Source organism: Mytilus californianus, unplaced genomic scaffold (assembly GCF_021869535.1).
Source record: "Mytilus californianus isolate M0D057914Y unplaced genomic scaffold, xbMytCali1.0.p SCAF_10, whole genome shotgun sequence".
Lineage (NCBI taxonomy): Eukaryota > Metazoa > Mollusca > Bivalvia > Mytilida > Mytilidae > Mytilus > Mytilus californianus.
The window spans coordinates 60,163,668-60,183,746 of NW_026262582.1; the positions used below are offsets into that span (position 1 = coordinate 60,163,668).

The 20,079-nt window shown below is 32.6% G+C and overlaps 1 protein-coding gene and 1 long non-coding RNA gene across 2 annotated transcripts in view; one reads left to right on the forward strand and one right to left on the reverse strand.

The window, feature by feature from the left end:
* Window positions 1-1,047: 1,047 nt before the first annotated feature.
* On the forward strand, window positions 1,048-6,608 carry LOC127719096 (uncharacterized). Its single transcript, XR_007990167.1, has 5 exons — window positions 1,048-1,345; window positions 3,111-3,413; window positions 4,195-4,486; window positions 5,077-5,382; window positions 6,324-6,608. It is a non-coding gene; the product is annotated as an uncharacterized LOC127719096 (long non-coding RNA).
* A 2,284-nt stretch (window positions 6,609-8,892) lies between these two features.
* Window positions 8,893-20,079, reverse strand: part of LOC127719112 (hemicentin-1-like) — a 28,532-nt gene continuing 17,345 nt past the window's right edge. Inside the window, exons 2-3 of the mRNA XM_052225136.1 lie at window positions 14,021-14,320; window positions 8,893-9,347 (exon numbers count right to left, since the gene is read on the reverse strand). Of these exons, the coding sequence (XP_052081096.1) occupies window positions 9,001-9,347; window positions 14,021-14,320 (647 nt within the window). The 3' untranslated portion in view covers window positions 8,893-9,000. The remainder of the gene's footprint in view (window positions 9,348-14,020; window positions 14,321-20,079) is intronic.

Here is a 20,079-nt window from a genome sequence, read left to right on the forward strand (position 1 = left end):
AGCATGTTTGCGGTTTACTGGAAAAAAGCTAAAATATAATATTTCGATTTTGAAATTATAAAATATACCTTAACCTCCTCTTATCAAAAGGGTATACAGTGAGTTTATGCGGTTTATATGTTATTTTTTGCGAAAGGATTGTTGATTATTGTGCGTCTCTTCATTTTGTATAGAAAATGTCCTGCAGCTGCTATATGATGAGTTTAAATATATATCATTTGAAACCGCATTCCAGAATTTGTATTTCTTATTAAAAAATCAAAAGACTGTTAACTTTAAAATAAATTAATCACTGCGGTTCCATTGAATGATGATGGGTTTTGTAATAGTTTTCCTTGTAAAACGTATCACTCAATAGGAATTACACACATGAAAAGAGCAGCAGTACAGATTCGCTATTATATTACTGAAGTAACTTATTGCTCAAATATTACGTTACGTTCTTTCATATTCACACTATACAGACTTCATAAACAAGAGTGTGCTTCTTACTTCAAACTGTTTTAAAAAACTAATGAGGAAACTTGACTGAAACCGATGCTACCGGAGTTTAAACCGTAACGAATTGTATGACCGATACGATGAGTCTGTACCTCAACTCACTCCTAACACTTTTTATTGGACTTTGATCTTAAGATACCAGAAAAGTCGTCTGTTCTGTAAATTAACTTGTTGTATCTCATTCTCTAATATGCATCTTTACTGCGTATGGATTCAATCGGTTTGGGATGCATGCATACTATGAGACGTTTGCCTTCTCGACGATGACGGTAACGCTCCGTTTAGGGTTTCTGCAATTTTGTGATTGTTGCGTGTTTGTATCTTCGTTTTTTTGTTTTTTTTATAGATATAAACATAGGTACACGACTGTTGTCTCTTATTTATCACGAATTAATTACCATGTGTGTTAAAGAGTATCCGACTTTTGTATTCTGTGTGCTTACTAGCCTGTTTAAAGTATATCTTTTAATTTTTGCCATGTTGTTATTAACACTTCTTTGACTGGTGCTTTGACATTTTGTTTTCCGTCCTCTTCCCTTAGGAAAACCTGCAGTAGGTATCAGCAAGTTCTTCTATACAGAACAATATGGAACTCGAGTTACACTTCATTGCAGAATAACACCAGATCCTAACTATCCTGATGTATACGTTTTCTGGAGAAAGAACATCTCTGGTATCATGGTTTCAATTAAAAAGGGACAAGGAAAGGAGGGCATGACTAAGGAAAATCCTTCACTTATTATTAATTATGCAAAGTTTGAGGATTCTGGTCAGTATGTCTGCTATGGTACAGATGAAATTTCGAATGCTAGCAGTCCAACTATCAGGCTTACAATATTTGGAGGTAAGTACTATCATTGTGTTGTTCATCCTTCTTCATTTGTAATTCGTCTTCATGGAGAGTACTTCTGATAGCCGATATATATATATATATACCATATTGAATTTCTTTTAAAGAATGTGACCCGTCACCTGTAAATTAAGGGTGTAAGCAGGTATCTTAGCTATAATACGTGAGTATAATATAGTATGATTAACTGACGGGATCTGTATTGGCTGTGTTATAGATTTTAGAAAAAGCTGTGTTGGCCACCAGACTCGAGTTCTTACTGTCTACTCGTCTGCGTTCTGAAGATTGATCTACGAAAATGAAACAGTGATAATAATCGAAAGCTTTACTCGGAAAGGCTGTGGAATACATTCGTTTCAAATCGTTACAAAACTTGGAATATGATTATAACATGTTTATGTTATTTTATGTTACAAAATATGATAAAATGTATCTTATGCATAAAGAAACGTTCAAAGTTAAATGAAGCACAACAAAACTTAAAACAGGAAGTGAATGTCCCGTATTAACCAATGGGCTAACACGGCCTTTTTCTGTATAGGACCGGGCCGAAAAGCTATTTTAGTATGAACAAGGCGTCATCATCAGTATTGCACATCCTAATTTATCCGTATTTTGGGCAGATTTGGTCATTATTTCAATTTATGTTTCTTCGAGAACTTGAGTATTCTGAACTAAGCGGTTGAAATAGTGCAAGTACGGTTATTATGTGTAAATCAGAGAAAAAAGACAAAACATTGATCAATAATTACATTACATGTATGTTTCATTATAATACGTTATTTTGATTGGCTAACAGAAATCTCGCGTCATTCTGAAATTGACCTTCATTCTAAAATGAAATGTAACATTCATGATGACACGAGCTTCCACTATAAAGTGCACAGGTAAATAAAAGACAAATTTGCTAGAAATCGTGTTTTCATGATCCTAGCAAAAAAATGTAATTATAAGTATTGAATGCTTCTTTTAGTAATTTTATAGGGTTGTAAAAGCGTTGACCGTGCGCACATTTTTATAATGAAGCGCTTCCGCGCTTCATAAAAAATGTACTTCGGTCAACGCTTTTACACCCCAATGAATTTACAAAAAGAAGCGTTCAATTCTTAAATGCCATTGAAAATAGATCGAACACTTTTTATTCTTCACCAAACTCACTAAAGATACCAAGCCTATTATTTTATACGCCAGACGAGCGTTTCATCTTCAAAAACTCATCAGTTATGCTCAAATTAAAGATATTAAAAGGCTAAAACAAGTATAAAGGTGAAGAGAATTTGGGAAAATACAGTCGTAATAAAGAATTCCTGGGGCAGAAAATCCTGAGTATTTCGAACAATTCAAAGTTATGTAAAAAGTTGATTCATAAATATAATATTATATACTTTGTACTGGCCATTGGCTTGTAATAACCTCAAAGATTGTTTGGAAATCTTAAACATAACCAGTTGAATATGTTTGTTTAACTTATATATGATAACGTTCATGATGAACCTGAATTTATAGCTACATTCGCAATTTCCGCAGTGAATAAACATATCTTAAAAATTAGTATGAAATACTAGAAAACCAGATGCTTTGAGAGGATAAGAATCGTTTGCTTTGCATGCATAACCAGCGATGTCAAAAGCATATTAAATAACACGTTACTTTGTTTAACGTGTTATGAAAATTGTTTACATCAATATTTTTGAAAAGAAATAGAAAAAAATAAGACGTGCATTGAAAGATTATTTACTCTTTGTTTTAATACACGTAGATCCAGTTATCGATGTCGACAAAGACAGGTACGAGGTAAACTACGGTCTTTCTGTTACGCTGAGGGTAAGCATTCAATCCAATGTGGAAAACCCTGTTCGGAAAGTATTCTGGAAGCTTAACAACAACGGGGTTATTACGACGATTGACTTTGAAACTAAAAGGATATCAGGAAATAGCATTGAAAATCCATCTCTTACCATCCAGACTGTAACTACATCTGAAGCTGGAAATTTTACATGTTTTGCTACTCATGATATGGGAAATGCAACAAGTAAAGCTATTGGTGTACAGGTATTTGGAGGTAAGTATTTAAACATGATATACAAATTCACACGTGCTATAAAGGTCACCTCTTGTACGCAATACATCTGTATTCTGTTCGTCCTCTTCTACATCTAGACTTATGCATTTTGAACATCAATTCAATGTCAACTCTTTTAGAAGTATGAATGGCATGAAACATTAGTTTCTTCCAGGAGGATCTTCTGAACTCATTATAACCTAACTAAGCAACTGACACTCCTCTGATGTAAAACACCAAAATAACTTCTTGAATTAAAATATAACCCAAGACACACTTGAGCGAACTCAGACGATGTTGGTACTATGATTGATAGTTCAAAGTCGTTTACTTCTGTCAATGCCTTTGATTGTGGATTTATTACGTTGTTAGGTTAAAATCGTATTTGCATTCTTCGAGGTTAAGTAATATAATAATATAAGTGATATGTTAATAGAAAGAGTGGCAAAACAATAAATTTGAAATTGTATTACCGATATTATCAGAGTATTCCAGTAACCATTCCATAAACAATTTCCATTACTTAGTTTTCGCAAATCCCGAAGGTAACCTTTATATAGTACTACATATTTGCTCTACTTCTCAATCATAAAACCTAACCTATCGACAAAAACATCCGTTTGACATGTAATTTCTTATCATAAACCTCGTTCTTGATTTTGTTTACTCTTTGTTTTTTGAAATGTTAAATTGTTCATAAACATCGTCACTAAATTTTTAAAAATATAAAATATATGCTTACTACTACAAATGAAAAGTATTGTGTATCATTTTTGTTTAGATTTACCAACCGTTCCAGTTGAAATGAAAAAGTATGAATCTGTATATGGTGAAGATGTTACATTGAATTGTATTGTAATTGCGGATCCTCCTATCATTGATGTTTATTGGGAAAGAGTCCAAAATGGCAATCATAAACCGAAATTCAGTTGGCTATCAGGGTATATCACCTACCAATCCGTCTTTGACTATCATTTATAATACCAAAACCCACATCGGAACATACAGATGCTTCGCCACAAATGTGGTTGGAACAACTGTTAGTGGATCTACAACATTAAATGTTATAGGCGGTAAGAGGAACATACTATTTATATTGTCATATCTTGCACACGAATAGAGCATACATACATTCCTTAATATGTTATAATGTTGTTGTTTTGACATATCAACTGTGTGTTTGATCGATCATATCGCTATTAAAATATTAACCGTAAAATGCTTTCGTGAAATGATTTTTATTGTGTAGTCTAAATCCTGTTACACGTCGTCGCATGGGTATATGACTGACACATAGAAAGAAATAAATGTGTTTGTCTTTTGCACTGTAGTTTCTGGTTGTTTATATGTACTTAAGGCAAACACAGAATTATTTTGCATTGAAGAGTTAGTTCGGAATTAAAATAATGAGAAAATGAATTTGAAATATCTTCAAATGAAATCGTTGTCAAATAAGTATCGACTCGATGATTCCGACTCAACGGTGAAGTACAACTATGATATATTAATAAGTTACCGTGCAGTTTAGTTTCTTGCAATAATGCTCTCTCTTTCTCCCCCCCCCCCCCTCGCTCTCTCTCTCTCTCTCTCTCTCTCTCTCTCTCTCTCTCTCTCTCTCTCTCTCTCTCTCTCTCATATTAAAAATAAAAAAAATATTTTGTAGATAAACCAACTGTTACAACCACATCATCGGTTTTGAATGCAAACTACGGCGATGCGGTCACGCTTGAATGCATTGTTAACGCATTTCCGCATCCTACGAAAATTTACTGGATAAAAAGAAACAACGACCATTCTCCATTAGTATTAATAAATAAGGAATTTCCTGGAATATCCGGAAGTTCTATGGAGACACCCTCATTAACGATAAAGTATGCTACCCCTGCAAATAAAGGATATTATAGTTGTTTTGTTGAAAACACAGCTGGAGTCACTGAAAGTAAACCTGTCAACCTTATAGTGCTGGCAGGTAGATATGATAAATATACTTAATAGATGGGAAATTCGCTAAATATGATCGAGTAAAAAAGCGGAAAAAGAGAAAGAAAATATCAAATGAACATTCTAAACTCCTAAGTCGAAGAGAAACGCAAAGACAAAGAAAAACCCGACGAATATACAAACAAGTCCCCAAAATTTTACATAGAAAACTCAAGACTGAGCAACACAAACATTAGTTACCAAGGAAGATTAAGCTGTTGCTGCTCTACTACTGGCACCCATCATCTTGTTCATGGAAAGTACAAATTAAGTGATGTCACAATCGAGGAAAAATGAACGGGATTGAGGTGATGATAATTGGGTCATACCCGTTTCATCTGGGATCCTATTAAATTAAGATCGAAGAAAAAAACAATATACCTGAATATTTCTATTCGAATGCAAAACAAACTAGAAAACAAATGCATTAACGCTTGAAACTGAAGGAAATAAAATTAAAAAAAAATTTCGAATTTCATGAATGATCTAAGCGCACTTACGTCATGGAAAAAACATGATGTCCTTCGAATAGAAACTCAAAAGTTTGAGGTCATTCCGTTGCATGTATTCCTGAAATCAGGTCAGAATTGACTATTTTATGAATGTTTACATTATAACCACTTTTACTGATAACATCGTTTTTCAAAAATATTTTAACGAACTTTATCAATGTGACTTGTAAAATAAAAAAAAAAAAACAAAAAAAAAAACACTTTGAATTTTTTGCAAGGGGGGGGCCGTCAGTATCGATGCTCTCATATTAAAAAAAAGTTATGTCCACATCGTTATGATTTCAAATACTTGTGACATAAAAACGGTTTCAAGGAATTTTTTAACAGACATTCACAAAACAATTAATCAATTAAATGTAATGTATTCTTAGCTATCAAAGAAATAGCGGAAAGCCAAATATTTTAACCTTAATTTCAGCTCTCCCAGACGTAAGTGTCCCCCTTCAACCCTCAAAAGTAGGAACAGGTTTTGAAGTTATACTTAAATGCAGTATACAGGCCGTACCACCAGCACTAGAAGTGTATTGGCAGAGAAATACAAATGACTATCACACAATTATAAAAGAAAGCTCATTAAACATAGACGGATCGATAGTCGGCGATCCGTCATTGACAATTCAAAAGCCGTCAGTATCGATGTCTGGAGAATATGCGTGTATTGCGAGAAATTCTGTAGGCACAGCTAGAAGTCTACTTACGGTTTTAGAAGGTAAGTGTAAAATAGCGTGCATTAATATTGCTGTAAATGATGACGATGATGATGATGCTGCTGCTGCTTAATCTTCTGCTGCTCCTGATGATTTATATATATATATATATATATATATATATATGTCTAAATTGAAAACAACGTTCAAACCTATGATTGCGTTGGATAAAAACCGCAATTTTTATACGTGTGCATGCAAAACAAATTTCTTGTTAGAGGGGTCTAAATACAGCACAAACAACATTTTCCAAAACAAAAAAAGTGAAAAAGTATATTTTAACAAAACGCATTTGACTAACAGGTCGAACAACAAATGTTCTTAAACCCTGCTGACTGCCATTGGCGATTGCCAAATAAACGGATCACCGATGTAATAAATGGATCTTAATTTTAAATTTAATACTAAACAGAAAACAATAAACTTGCGGAAAAGATGATATACCGCAAACAAAAGGTGCCAAGGTTTTTGTACACCATATCCGGATTTCGACAAATAATGTCTCTTCAGTGATGTATATATATATATATATATATTCATAATTAATCTAAATATCAGCACAAAAAAGTCACTTCTACAAATTTGCAGATGCAAATTTTTGTTCTTCTCTCGCCGGAATTCGAACGCATGCTATTGGGATATCGTGACAACACCGCCTGCACTGTGTCCATCGCTCTAGACCACTCGACCACCTAGACTTAACTATAATTCAGCTTTCGGTGGCCTAGTGTTACCTTTCCTCGTGAGTAGAATCTAGAGTTGTAACACAGTACATGATATATTAGGCATGAAGATGGAATTGATTGCAGATTAGCTAAATTTTCTGTCATAAGGATCGTAAGATGCAGCTTCAGAAGTAATAAGTCCGTTTATAAATTTTGAAATTATTAAGAAACTAAGGTTTCAACTCCCTCAGGCAAAGTTGGCTTTATATGAATTTGGCTATTTATTTTAGGCATTTTTGACATATTGCTCTTCAACGGTTTCGGTACTTATACATCTTCGGATTTCAAATGTTTGACTTTGAGCGATCCTGATGAAGGTAAATCCAGAAAAGCGCTTCGGACGCAAGAAATTATTAAACGTGTTGTTTTCAATTTTTTACATCATTGGGTCGATACCTCTGCTGGTGGACTATCAGTCCCTGAGGGTATCATCAGCTCAGTAGTCAGTACCTCGGTACTGACATGATTTAACCAACTTAACTAAAATTGTCCGTTTATAAATTTTGAAATTATTAAAAAACTAAGGTTTCAACTCCCTCAGGCAAAGTTGGCTTTAGATGAATTTGGCTATTTATTTTAGGTATTTTTGACATATTGCTCTTCAACGGTTTCGGTACTTATACATCTTCGGATTTCAAATGTTTGACTTTGAGCGTTCCTGATGAAGGTAAATCCAGAAAAGTGCTTCGCACGCAAGAAATTATTAAACGTGTTGTTTTCAATTTTTTTGATAAGTACGTCTAAACAATTTACAACTCTACGACAGATCCATCCATTGGATCACCATTGAAGGTGACACACTCAGCGCAACAATGTTAAATCTGCAAATTACGCTAAATATTATTAACATTATTGTGTTGATATTTAGAGTAATCGCACAGGCATTTTAGAAAATGACTTAAAATTTCAGTCATGTTACATAATGCCTAAATTTAGAAAATGCCTGTAACATATACATATGTACAAAAGTTTTATGTATTTTTCAGTTCAATTTTGGATACTTGTTTTCGTTGACCACAACAACAGATTTGAGGCTATTGTTTTGTTTTCGTTATATTTCTTTCTGTATTATCATTAAAATTGAGAATAAATTTGAACAAAAACATTAACATTGTTCAATTTTTATAAGATATATGATTTATATAATATATAAAAAATGTTATATACAAACACCAATTGCTTACATGATTTGCTAACAATCTATATTTGATTTTCTTAATAGCTCAAAACTCCTTTTTCTGAAATTTGCAAAAAGTCGACAAGAAATACAAAAATTATATTTTCATTTAAATAATAAGAGTTTTGTTTGTAATGTGAATTGTAAAAGTTTTCATGTATATATGTGTAGTCAAATCTCTTCTAAATAATCAGACATGAAAAAAGTCAATTGATCAAAACTTTTTTGAATACGTATCTATTTGTATAATATGTTAGTTGAAAAGTTTGAAGCCTCAATGTAATTACTTTTCCAAATAAATGTATGACTAAGAATATTAAGGATACTTCTAATTGAATTTCAAAATGTGAGGCCAATCTGTGAGATGGCATTTTTTATAATAATAAATTCTTTTCTCCAATTGGTCTTTATTATTTTTTTAATGCAATGATTTTACCATTTAATGGCAAATTTAAGGTTGATACTTTTGGTTTTTTTTTATTAAGTTTAATATTCATATTTTAAGTAAATGTATACTTGTAAAGGATTACCTGCATGTACATTAAGTTTAATAGGTCGACTATCAGCTAACCCTGCATTGTTTTCAGCCAAACAAAAATGAATTTCTTCATCTGCAGGCGTAGCGAATTTGATCGTTAATGATGGTATTTGAACAGATGAACCAGACGTCCCAGGTTCTCCGTTTTTAATAAGTTTCACCTGACCATGGTTATTGATTTTGTGCCAGAATACGCTGGTAAGTAAAGGATTGGAAAATACAATGCATTTCAGTGTTATCTCTTTACCATAGAATGCTGTATATCTCGTTGATGTTATGTTTATTATCGGTCTGCCTGTAAAATAACGAGAATAAGACATGTTGGAATGAAGAAAATTATTTTTACATATATTTCAAAGGAGTAGAATTTGTACTTTTATTTGTCTGTTTGTCTTTTTATTTTTGGCCATGGCGTTGTCAGTTTGTTTTCGATCTATGAGTTTGACTGTCCCTCTGGTATCTTTTAGTCCCTCTTCTATAATGGCCTCAAATGGCCCCAGATTTACAAAATGATACAAATTTAAACTTATCATATTTTTCACCATTAATTACTAAAACTAGAGGAAATTATTTGAAAAAAAACTGTTTGTATCTAACAAAAAAAGTTTAATGACGTCATAATTGAGAAAATAAACAAAAATATAGAAAATTTTTGTGGTTTTCCTTCGTTTTGGCCACCGCACCATGCTTGCACCAATCTGAAATTATAACATTTAGACAAGTTCGTATATTCCAAACTTCAGGAAAAAATCGTTTTGGTCAAGGTTGGTGCGATAGTTTATTTTATATTTTTTCAAGGCCAAGCAACGCAATAAAACTCAGAAATTTGACTTTGCTACCGATTCTTCTGAAAAAAGGTTGAATTTATGCATGCTTATGCTGTTAAACATTTGACCTTTTCACTTATGAACCAGTAACATGTATTTCTATTATTTATTTCGTAAGTAATCTATTTTCTTATATAAAAAAAAACCAAATGAACTTCATATTGTAAGGGAGTCAACGACAATTTCGAGGAAAACAGCTTTTTTTTTGAAGATATGAAATTCGCTTAAAATAAGAGATAGACTTATAATATAACAACATTTGATAAATTCGAATGTTTTCGTAATCTCGCCTATAAAATTGGTTGTTTTCGGAATGGTAGTATCTTCTCTGGTATTAGGGATGATCAAGGATTTATGAAAAAAGTGAAGTGGGGGGATGTGCTTATTCCAGAAATAGAATAGAATATACAGAAAAAAGATTTGAAAGATTTTATGTTTAAAATTTATATAAATAGTGAGAAACAAGAGATTTATTTCTTATTTCAACCCATGGTATTATTACTTTTTGTTTTTTTGGTTAATGATGTGGGATCTGAATTTGCTACTTAAAGACAAGACTAAAACACAAAAACAGGTTTCCAGACCAAATGTTTAAAATTTCAAGATATACCTTCATGTTAAAAAAATATGGAGAAGGCAGTATGTTTTTATATGTCAATATAAATATAAAAGTTAACAGATACAAACTTAGATATTAGCCAAGTTGAAAGATAGTAGGTCAAACTTAGCTGATAATAAGATGAATGCTTAAGTTCATCTGTATTCTAGTGGCTCTGTGAGGCAAAACCAATATCATCATTTGACAAAAATGGGCAACGGATTAGACAGATACAAAAATTGGAGAAAGAAACGGTATCCTAAACAAATAAATATGTTTCCTCTACTAAATTTCCATAAAATTCAGTAAGATAATGGATTGCATTAACATGTTTATAACGAAATAGATCGAAAGAAAGAAAGTTCCCTTGTAGTTATGCCATAACTGTTAAAAACAAGAGTTTACACCTCAACACCCAGCACTAAAGAACAAATCTGTAAATTTCCTCATTACTGGGTATATTGAAAAGAATATATAAGGTGTACATGTATTTATGTAACAAATGTAATAACAATCAATTTCAAATGAGATCAATGGTACATATTTTACTCCACAGAGGGACTCTACAAGTGCATTTCGTACCACATTTTCTAGAAGACTTACAGTTGTTTGTCTGTAGTTTTGTTTGTTGATTATATTGAGCATTGGTTTATCCTAGTCTTTTTTTGGAGTTTGGTATTTTTTACTACATGTATGTCATGTATGTGCATCTTAAATTATTTTTCTGATGCAACGTATTAAAGTTGAATCTTGTATAATAGAAAACACATTGCCGTTGTTATGGGCATAGTTTTGTTGCTAAGGAGAAATTACAACGGTTTTGCCCACAAATATGCATTACATTGTGTTACATTTAAACAGTTTTTAAATATGTAATTAACTGCATGTTAAACAAGGCGGATCTTAATCATTAATAAATTAAAGCTGTATATTTAGCATGTTTTTTGAGTTTATCGCCACTGTTATACTGGTTGCTAGACACCAGGATATATGAGATAGACTCAAAATGCACCCATTTTCAGAGGGTCTTTGGTATAGAGATACAACATGACAAGTTTAATAAAATTTGGGGGTGAGGCCAAACACGGCCCGTATTGCCTCTTGTCCAAATATTAGTACACAATAATGTTATGTAGAACAAATGCATGGGCCATATAATTGCTTATAATTGCTACAATCCACTTTATTTGAACTTTGGTGGATAGTTGTCTCATTGGCAATCATAACTTATCTCCTTATTTTTATATTCAATACATCGTACCTTAATGACACTGTGATATTTTCAACTTTTGTCTAGAAGACGTTAACATTATGCATAAATCATTTTTAGAGAATGTCTACGCCATCAATATTGGAATGAACTAGGTGTAGTACTTTTTTCAAAAACAAGATACGAATATCGAACAATTCCTAAGAACTTGTTGGTCCTACAGGACAATACTGGGCTAATTTTCTGATATATTGATTTCACCGCTCATGACACTAAACATGAGGCTGAAATAAGGAAACTTAATACAACGTGAATATTTGAATATTAACGGTTATAAAACATTAGAAAGAAATCTAAGACAACAGACTTGCTTGAATGAGTTGCATCAACTTTTCGTTGAATACAATCGGTTGTGATATAATCGAAAAATTTACAATCAAGACATCTGGTCAAAATTGAGCCGAACAATAAAGGCAACAGTAGTTTACCGCTGTTCGAAATTCATAAATCGATTGAGAAAAAACAAATCCGGGTTACAAACTAAAACTGAGGGAAACACATCAAATATAAGAGGAGAACAAAGACACAACATATACACTAAAATGCAACACACACAGAAGCGAACTATAAGATAACAATAGCCATTTTCCTGACTAGGTACAGGACATTTTAAGAAAAAATGGTGGGTTGAACCTGGTTTTGTGGCTAGCCAAACCTCCCGCTTTAACGGCAATGTTAAATATAACACTAGGTGACAACATAACATGACAGGACTACAATACAAATAAATGGAAGAACATACAGGACAGAGAAACACACAAATAAACAATACAATAGAACATTACGACAAGCTAATAGTTATCAAAGGTGCCTGGCCTAAAGATGAAAAGCATTGATGACCAACAATTCTAAAAAGCTGTGCAAAATACGGCTAGGTTATCTGCCTGGTATAAGAAAATATTAAGTATTTAGAATAATTCATATTTTTGCAAACTTTTGTAAATTTATTAAATATAAAAATGACCATATAATTGATATACATGTTAACACCGAAGTGGTGACTTACTACAGAATAAAAACGAATACGTAAAACAACCTAGATCAGCACATAAAAACAGCACAGCCGAACAACGCATTGTATGTCAGCTGAATAGATCGACGCACAAAAGTGACGTCACAGGTATATTTCTAAAAATCATCCAAAGAATAGGATAAAATTGAAGATTAGGTTTGTAATACTGATATAACATGTATTTAATAACAATGAAAAGTACAATACTTATCAATATAAAATTGTATTAATAATTAGATAATTAATTGTATTATCTAGCTATGTAGGTATGTCTTATATAACATATATAATAATGTTTTTGATAGCAACATTAACAGCAGGAATATTAAGCGAGCGCTTTTTGACCAGCTGTCATTCAAAGTGGTACAGTCGGTATTAAATCATCAATGCCATTTTACTTTTTATCTGCAATTTGTCTTAATATAATTTGTTGCTTTAGAATATGTAATAACACGAAATAGTTGGTAAAACAATTATTTTTTCGCGTACAAACGTTGCGATAGGTGTATGAATGAAGTTTCGAGCAGTTCATTGATGAATTGACGCAGACGGGTAATAAAGCGTGACGATGTTGCTGTGATGCGTGACGCCATTGCTTAACATGCTTGAGTATAAGGTACTGCCAATGATCTTAAACAATATTAGAAAGTAGGAGCAAAGAAAAAATGTACAAATCGCTGATAACATTACTTATTTCTGTGCAGTTGAAACTTTTGATGGATTTCAAGGAAAAGTGCACAGCCAGTGTAACAAATGAATCACCCATTGTTGTTTAACAAAAGGCGTTTACATAGACAAGCAATATATGCATTTTAAGTATCATTGGAATTATCATCCTACAAAATCCACTTATACAATTGTGAATTAGGATGATAACATCATATTCAAAAGACTTAATTACTGTTTTACTGTAACATCCCTATCTCAAGTTTCATATGTGGATGAGTGCCTGTAATCATGTTTAACCCCTTTCAGAAGTCAGAAGCCTGTTGTCCAGCTACTTTAGTTCTATCCTGTATGATTGATCTGTTTTTATATTTGTAAATTATAAGCTTTGATCGGTCATTTCATTTTCTCATTGTTTAACATTTTGTTTGTCGAGGACAATTAACATGTTTAAAATTTAATATACTGTTATTTGCTTGTTCATTATTTAAGGTCATACTATGTCGTGTACTTTTCCCGAGCTATCTCAAGGGTAGTCGTCTAATTGAAAAACATTCGATGGCTTCCTACTTATAATTACATAGTTCTTACAAACCTCCTTCTACAATTAACGTCGTTGGTAAGCTTTTCTGGGTTCCTGCTACATTTGTCGCAAAGCATGTGTATATTCCTGAATCAGCTGTTGTTGGCCTGGTTAAGACTAGTGATGGAAAAGTATGTGTTATTCCCGCAGTCCCTACAGCACCTTTGTATATTGTGGTTATTACGTTTTTATAGTTTTTCTGCCAGTAAACAAGTAGAACATCAGAATGTGCTACGAAACTGCAGTCTAATTGTATTTTTTTCCCGTATGTTGTATTGTAACTTTGGACACCGGCGACAACCACAGGTAAACCTTTAAAATAAATAAACACTTACTTCACCTTTCCATGCAAAAAATCATGATACTGTTGTATCATACTGTCTTACAATCTTTATATCAAGTCACTTGGTAAACTACTGTTTCCTCTTTTTTCGTTTTAATGTTTTAACTGATTTCTCTGACGTCAGTCTATTGTTCTTACAGTAGATTATTTTTCAAGAATTCACTGACCACTGTGTTAACTTAAGATAACTTATATCATAACTTTAAACTTTTAATTTACGATATGTTATCCTCTCAAAAACGAGTCGCATATGAACGGCTCGAACTCGCGCGTATTTTCTTCATAACCAATAGAGTCCTCAGTCTATGCATTGTTTCTCTTATAAAATATTATTCACATATTTACAAGTAAAAGTGATTCAGCAAATCTCTGAGATCACTGTAATAAAAACAATATTTGTTAGTTTTATCCCTCAAATTGTTAGTAATTGTTTGAATTCCATCGAAGACCGTGTATATTTACGCCAAACATTTTTCATTTTAAGGTAGATAGGGTGTCTTCCTCCATCTTGGATTTTGTAATACCTGAAAACAATCGGTCTAGATCTTTAATAGAATATGCAAATTTTGAGAGTAGTAGGTAATTCATGTGTAAGAATTTTCATTTCAATATAGAAAATGACATGTTTTATCATATTTATGGTTGTATTTTACAAAAAACAGAAAACTTTTGTTTGATTCAATTTTTTCCAACTTTGCCACATAAGGGGAGGCAACTCAAATGTAAGGGCAGATAATTCAGATAAAGGTACTTTTACAATAGAATGTGTTAGGAATTTACCTATTTTATTATGTAGCAAGAAAACGAGTCCGGTGACCCCATTTTTTCTTTTTCTTATCTGAAAGCATAATATTAAAGCTATCTTCTTATATTTTATCTCAAAATTCTATGGTGTAGTTTTCGTTTTATGGCAGAAAATTGGGTTTTCCATGCATAATCTATACAAAATCTGTTAATTTTGAACAACCTGTAGCGTGAAAATAAGCCCCGTGACCCATTCTTTTTATCATTTTTTTTTAAAAAGCTTGATATAAACTACATTTTGGCAAATTATTAAAAAATTCTATGGATTATAATTTAGACACCCCATCTACCTTAAGCTGAAAAAATAGATTTTACAAAATACGCTACAAATTTTAAAGTTAATTGGTTTGATAAATGTAACAAAAATCTGTTGAAGTCACTTCTAAAAAATCATTTTCGTTATGAGATTTGAAATTTGTAATTTTCATGAGATTACATGATTTGATTTCACGAGGATAATACAAAAAGTAATAATAAGTTTGTCTTAAAAAGATTTCATCTTATCAACAGTTTGAATAAATTAAAACATTCGAATTTGATTGTTTTAGAAAAAAAAAAACAAATTTCAATCTCCTTCTAAAGAACAAAATATTGAAATTGCTAACCTTAAGCATTTTTCAATTTGCCTTAAAAAATTGAAAAATGATAAATGCTCCAACGTGGAGCATTTTTCAATTTGCCTTTAAATATTGAAAAATGAAAAATGTCCCGTATTGGTTGAATTTTCGACTTTAGAAAATTTTCTCAAAAATGAAAATGTTTTTGTGTGGAGCATTTTTCAATTTTTGTAATCGTTTGACAAAATGAAAAATGCTCCAAAGCGGAGCATTTTTCATTTTTCAAATTTATCAAAGATATTGAAAAAAAAATAATCAAATTATTTTTTCATTCATTGTTAACACTTCAGAAGTTTTGTTTTTTTACTTTAAATATAATACACATGTGTGTATGTGTGAAATCGTATATACACATTTATTACCTTACCCCGAAAAGATAGAACAACAACGCACCAGCAAAATTATTTGATGTGGCGCAGGATTATTATGCAATTGTTATTTCCCTTGTTTAAAACCGTGAATTTTATATTTCCCTATTTTGTTATTTACATTCAGGTTTACTAAATGTTCTCTATATATCTGTTAAATCAAAAAGATATTGGTATGTTGAATTCATTGATAAAGATATTTATTTTTACTCTCAAGTTTAGTATTTGCATCGTTGAAAAACATTTGTAAACTTCTTTTAAAAGTTAATGTACATTGAATATAAAATCTGAGCAAGTTGTATGTGTGTAGAAAAGCATAACTATGTCTGCTCATCAAAACACGTATTTGTTGTGGCTATCCAAAGGATTGTGCATAGTTTAAAGCAATAAAAATGTGCCCTAAGCCCTCAACGACTAAATAGATTACCCGAAACCGAGAGAGTTGACCTAAATGTAAAGTAAATAAAAAAATATTGAAACAGGAAATTTTATTAACATAAAATTTTGTACTTTCATGCACTAGCTACGGGTTTGGTGATACCCTCGGTGATAACCTAGAAAAGGTGTAAAGATAAAAACAACACATAGGAAAGCTGTTCTTTTCCCAGTCTCCCTGTATAAGGTTGATGAATATGCCATATTCCATCTAATTACGGCTTATTTTGGAAGTCATTGAATGCTCCATTTCTTAACTAGATAAAATGATATAATTTTCACTGTTTTTGGTTTTTATTTACTTAGTTATTTAGATACCAATAGTGCTTTAACATTTGGCATCCATCGTCTCTGTTTACAACTAGAACAAGCTGTGGTCCACATCTCCGAATCTCCATCAAAATTATTCATGCTACATTTTGGTCCCGCGAGTTGGATGTTGAATTTTACAGCAATTTTTCTTTTTTTAACTGAAATATACATTATTTTGGGAAAACTAATCAGGAATGAAGCAGACATTTGAGTCAGTGCTTGGTGGAATTAGATACGACTGTCTTTAGGAGACAAGTTTTGAAGATTTAGGTGTATAATTGTTCCTGTCCGTCTTTTATTTTTATAGTATGGTTTATTTGGTAAATGTATAGTCATAATAGGTTTGATGTTGTCAACACTGATATTGCTGATTACTTTGTTCATTTTGAGACAGATTTTCTAATATTTGGAATGAATGGGAGGTGGCATTTCAGTTAAAAATGAAATTCAAATGTGAAGCTAGTTTACGTTTCTCTAGATATAAGAAGATGTGGTATGAGTGCCAATGAGAGAGCTCGCCTTCTAAGTCACAATTTTTAAAATAAAAACCATTATAGGTCAAAGTACGGTCTTCAACACAGAGTCTTGGTTCACACCGAACAGTAAGCTATAAAGTGTCCCCAAAATGACTAGTGTAAAACTATTCAAACGGGAAAAACAACGGTATAATATATATACAGAACGAGAAACACTTATGAACCACATCAACAAACGACATCAAAGAACATTAGAAGATAACAAAACCTTTAAACAGACTTATTAAGAAGGGATTTAGTTACGATACTGTTGTCAGGTCATTAAAGATTGCATATTTTGGCTTTAATATTGATTCACTTAAAGGGTCTTTACATCGGAATTAAACACATTTATTTAAAAACCAGTTGTTGGCATGACACGAGTTATGTTCTTCTCTTAAATATTTTATGATTGTATAATACTGAACCCTTACCGGGAGTTGCCTGATATTCCTATGATGAAGACATAATCTTTTAATCAGTTTAATTGAGGTCTGGAGCTGGCATGTCAGTAACTGCTAGTAGTCTGTTGTTATTTATGTATCATTGCCATTTTGTTTATTTTCTTTTGTTACCTCTTCTGACATCGGACTCGGACTTCTCTTGAACTGAATTTTAGTTTGCGTATTGTTATGCGTTTACTTTTCTACATTGGCTAGAGGTATAGGGGGAGGGTTGAGATCTCAAAAAACATGTTTAACCCCACCGCATGTTTGCGCCTGTCCCAAGTCAGGAGCCTCTGGCCTTTATTAGTCTTGTATTATTTTTAATTTTAGTTTTTTTGTGTTTAATTTGTTTAATATGACGTCTATTATCACTGAACTAGTATATATATATACAGTCCGCCAAAAGTTAAGCACCACCTAAATATAACTGGCAATATTTTTTTAACTATTGCGAAAAAATATTTATGTTTGGTGTTATGAATTGCCTATAACATACACTAAGAAAATTCATTACGACCAAAAAAAAAAATAAACTCCGATAAACACGCCAAGCAATTTTTTATCAAAGGTCATCTGCACTTTTTCGAATACACTTTTTCGATGCGTCAAGGTGGTCATGTTAGTGTTCGAACATTGGTCCGTCGACTTCATTGAGACTACCTAAGAGCACGTCGTGTTGTCATGAGACCTGCCCTAACAGCCAGGCACCGTATAATCAGGTTTCAAAGGGCTTATGACCATCGACGCTGGAACATGATAAGCTGGAAAAATGTTCATTGGTCAAATGAGAGTCAGTATCTGTTATGACCAATGGACGGCAGAATACGAGTTTGTCGTGGAAATTAAACTGCTAATGACCAAAACAACGTTTGCCCAACGACTTCATACGTTGCTGGTGGTGTTATAGTATGGGGTTCTTCTCGTACTGTTGTAAGGTGGGTATGCATATTCTGCAGGGTAACATGAACGGACAGACATACAGGGATTTGGTGCTGAGAAACATTGTAGTCCCTCGTCTTGATAATCATCCACTTGCTTCAAGACCCTTGTGCATGTACGACAATGCTAGACCACACAGGGCAAGGATTGTAACCGAGTACAAAGAGTACAAAGAGCAAGAAGCCATTGACACTATCTTTTGGCCTTCCATGTCTCCAGACATGAACCCTATCGAACATGTCTGGGATGCCATTGGCAGAAATCTCAATCGCAGAGATCCACCTTTTCAAAATCTTAGCGATTTAAGAAGCGCAATTGTTGCTGAATGGAATAAATTTGCTCAACTAAAGTTCAGAAGGCTTGTACAGAGTATGAGACTCCGTGTTATGGAACTGTACCGGAAGAGAGGGTGTTACACATCCTATTGACTCAAATATTGACATTAAATTTGCCGAACATACCAAAGATTATTTGTAGAGACTTTTAATGATATTGGGTGATTAATTGTTGTAAAAAAATGAAATCACAGTGAAACTTAAATTCGGTTTCTGATTTGTGTAATTTTCACTATTTTCTATGAACGCAAATTTCAAATGCATAGAACCTGCATACGTGAACAAACTTAAGTCTACGGTCTGTTTGTGGTATATGTTAGCAAAATTGCTACATGAATATTTTCTCTTTTTCGAGGATTAACTGATTTTTTTAATTGAAAAAAATTTTGATGCAATAAAAATAGGTGGTGCTTAACTTTTGGCGGACTGTATATATTTGTTTAGGGGCAAGCTGAAGGACGCCTCCGGGTGCGGGAGTTTCTCGCTGCATTGAAGACCTATTGGTGACCTATTGGTGACCTTCTGCTGTTGTCTGTTCTATGGTTGGGTTGTTGTCTCTTTGACACATTCCCCATTTCCATTGTCAATTTTAGAAAAGGGTATGGTCTGTTTAAAAAAATAGAAGGTACAAAATTATTATGTCTGAACAAACTAAAATCTTATTCCGACATTACAGATGGAATTTTATTTCATTAACGTGAATGAGGTCGGAGTGACTCGGTGTGCGCCTTTTCCTAAATTTCTCTTTTTTTTTCTCCAGATCCCACATTTGTTGTCCCCTTGGTTTCATTACCCCAATTTTTATAATCCTATATCCAACATCCCCTTTTTGTAACCTCAACATCACCCCCTCTCTATATCCAACTTCGAGGGCTACTTGCAAGATTCATTTTGATCAAGATGAATTTTATGCCCAAAATTATCAGCCTGATATGGAACAGGATTAAAGTTTCGTGA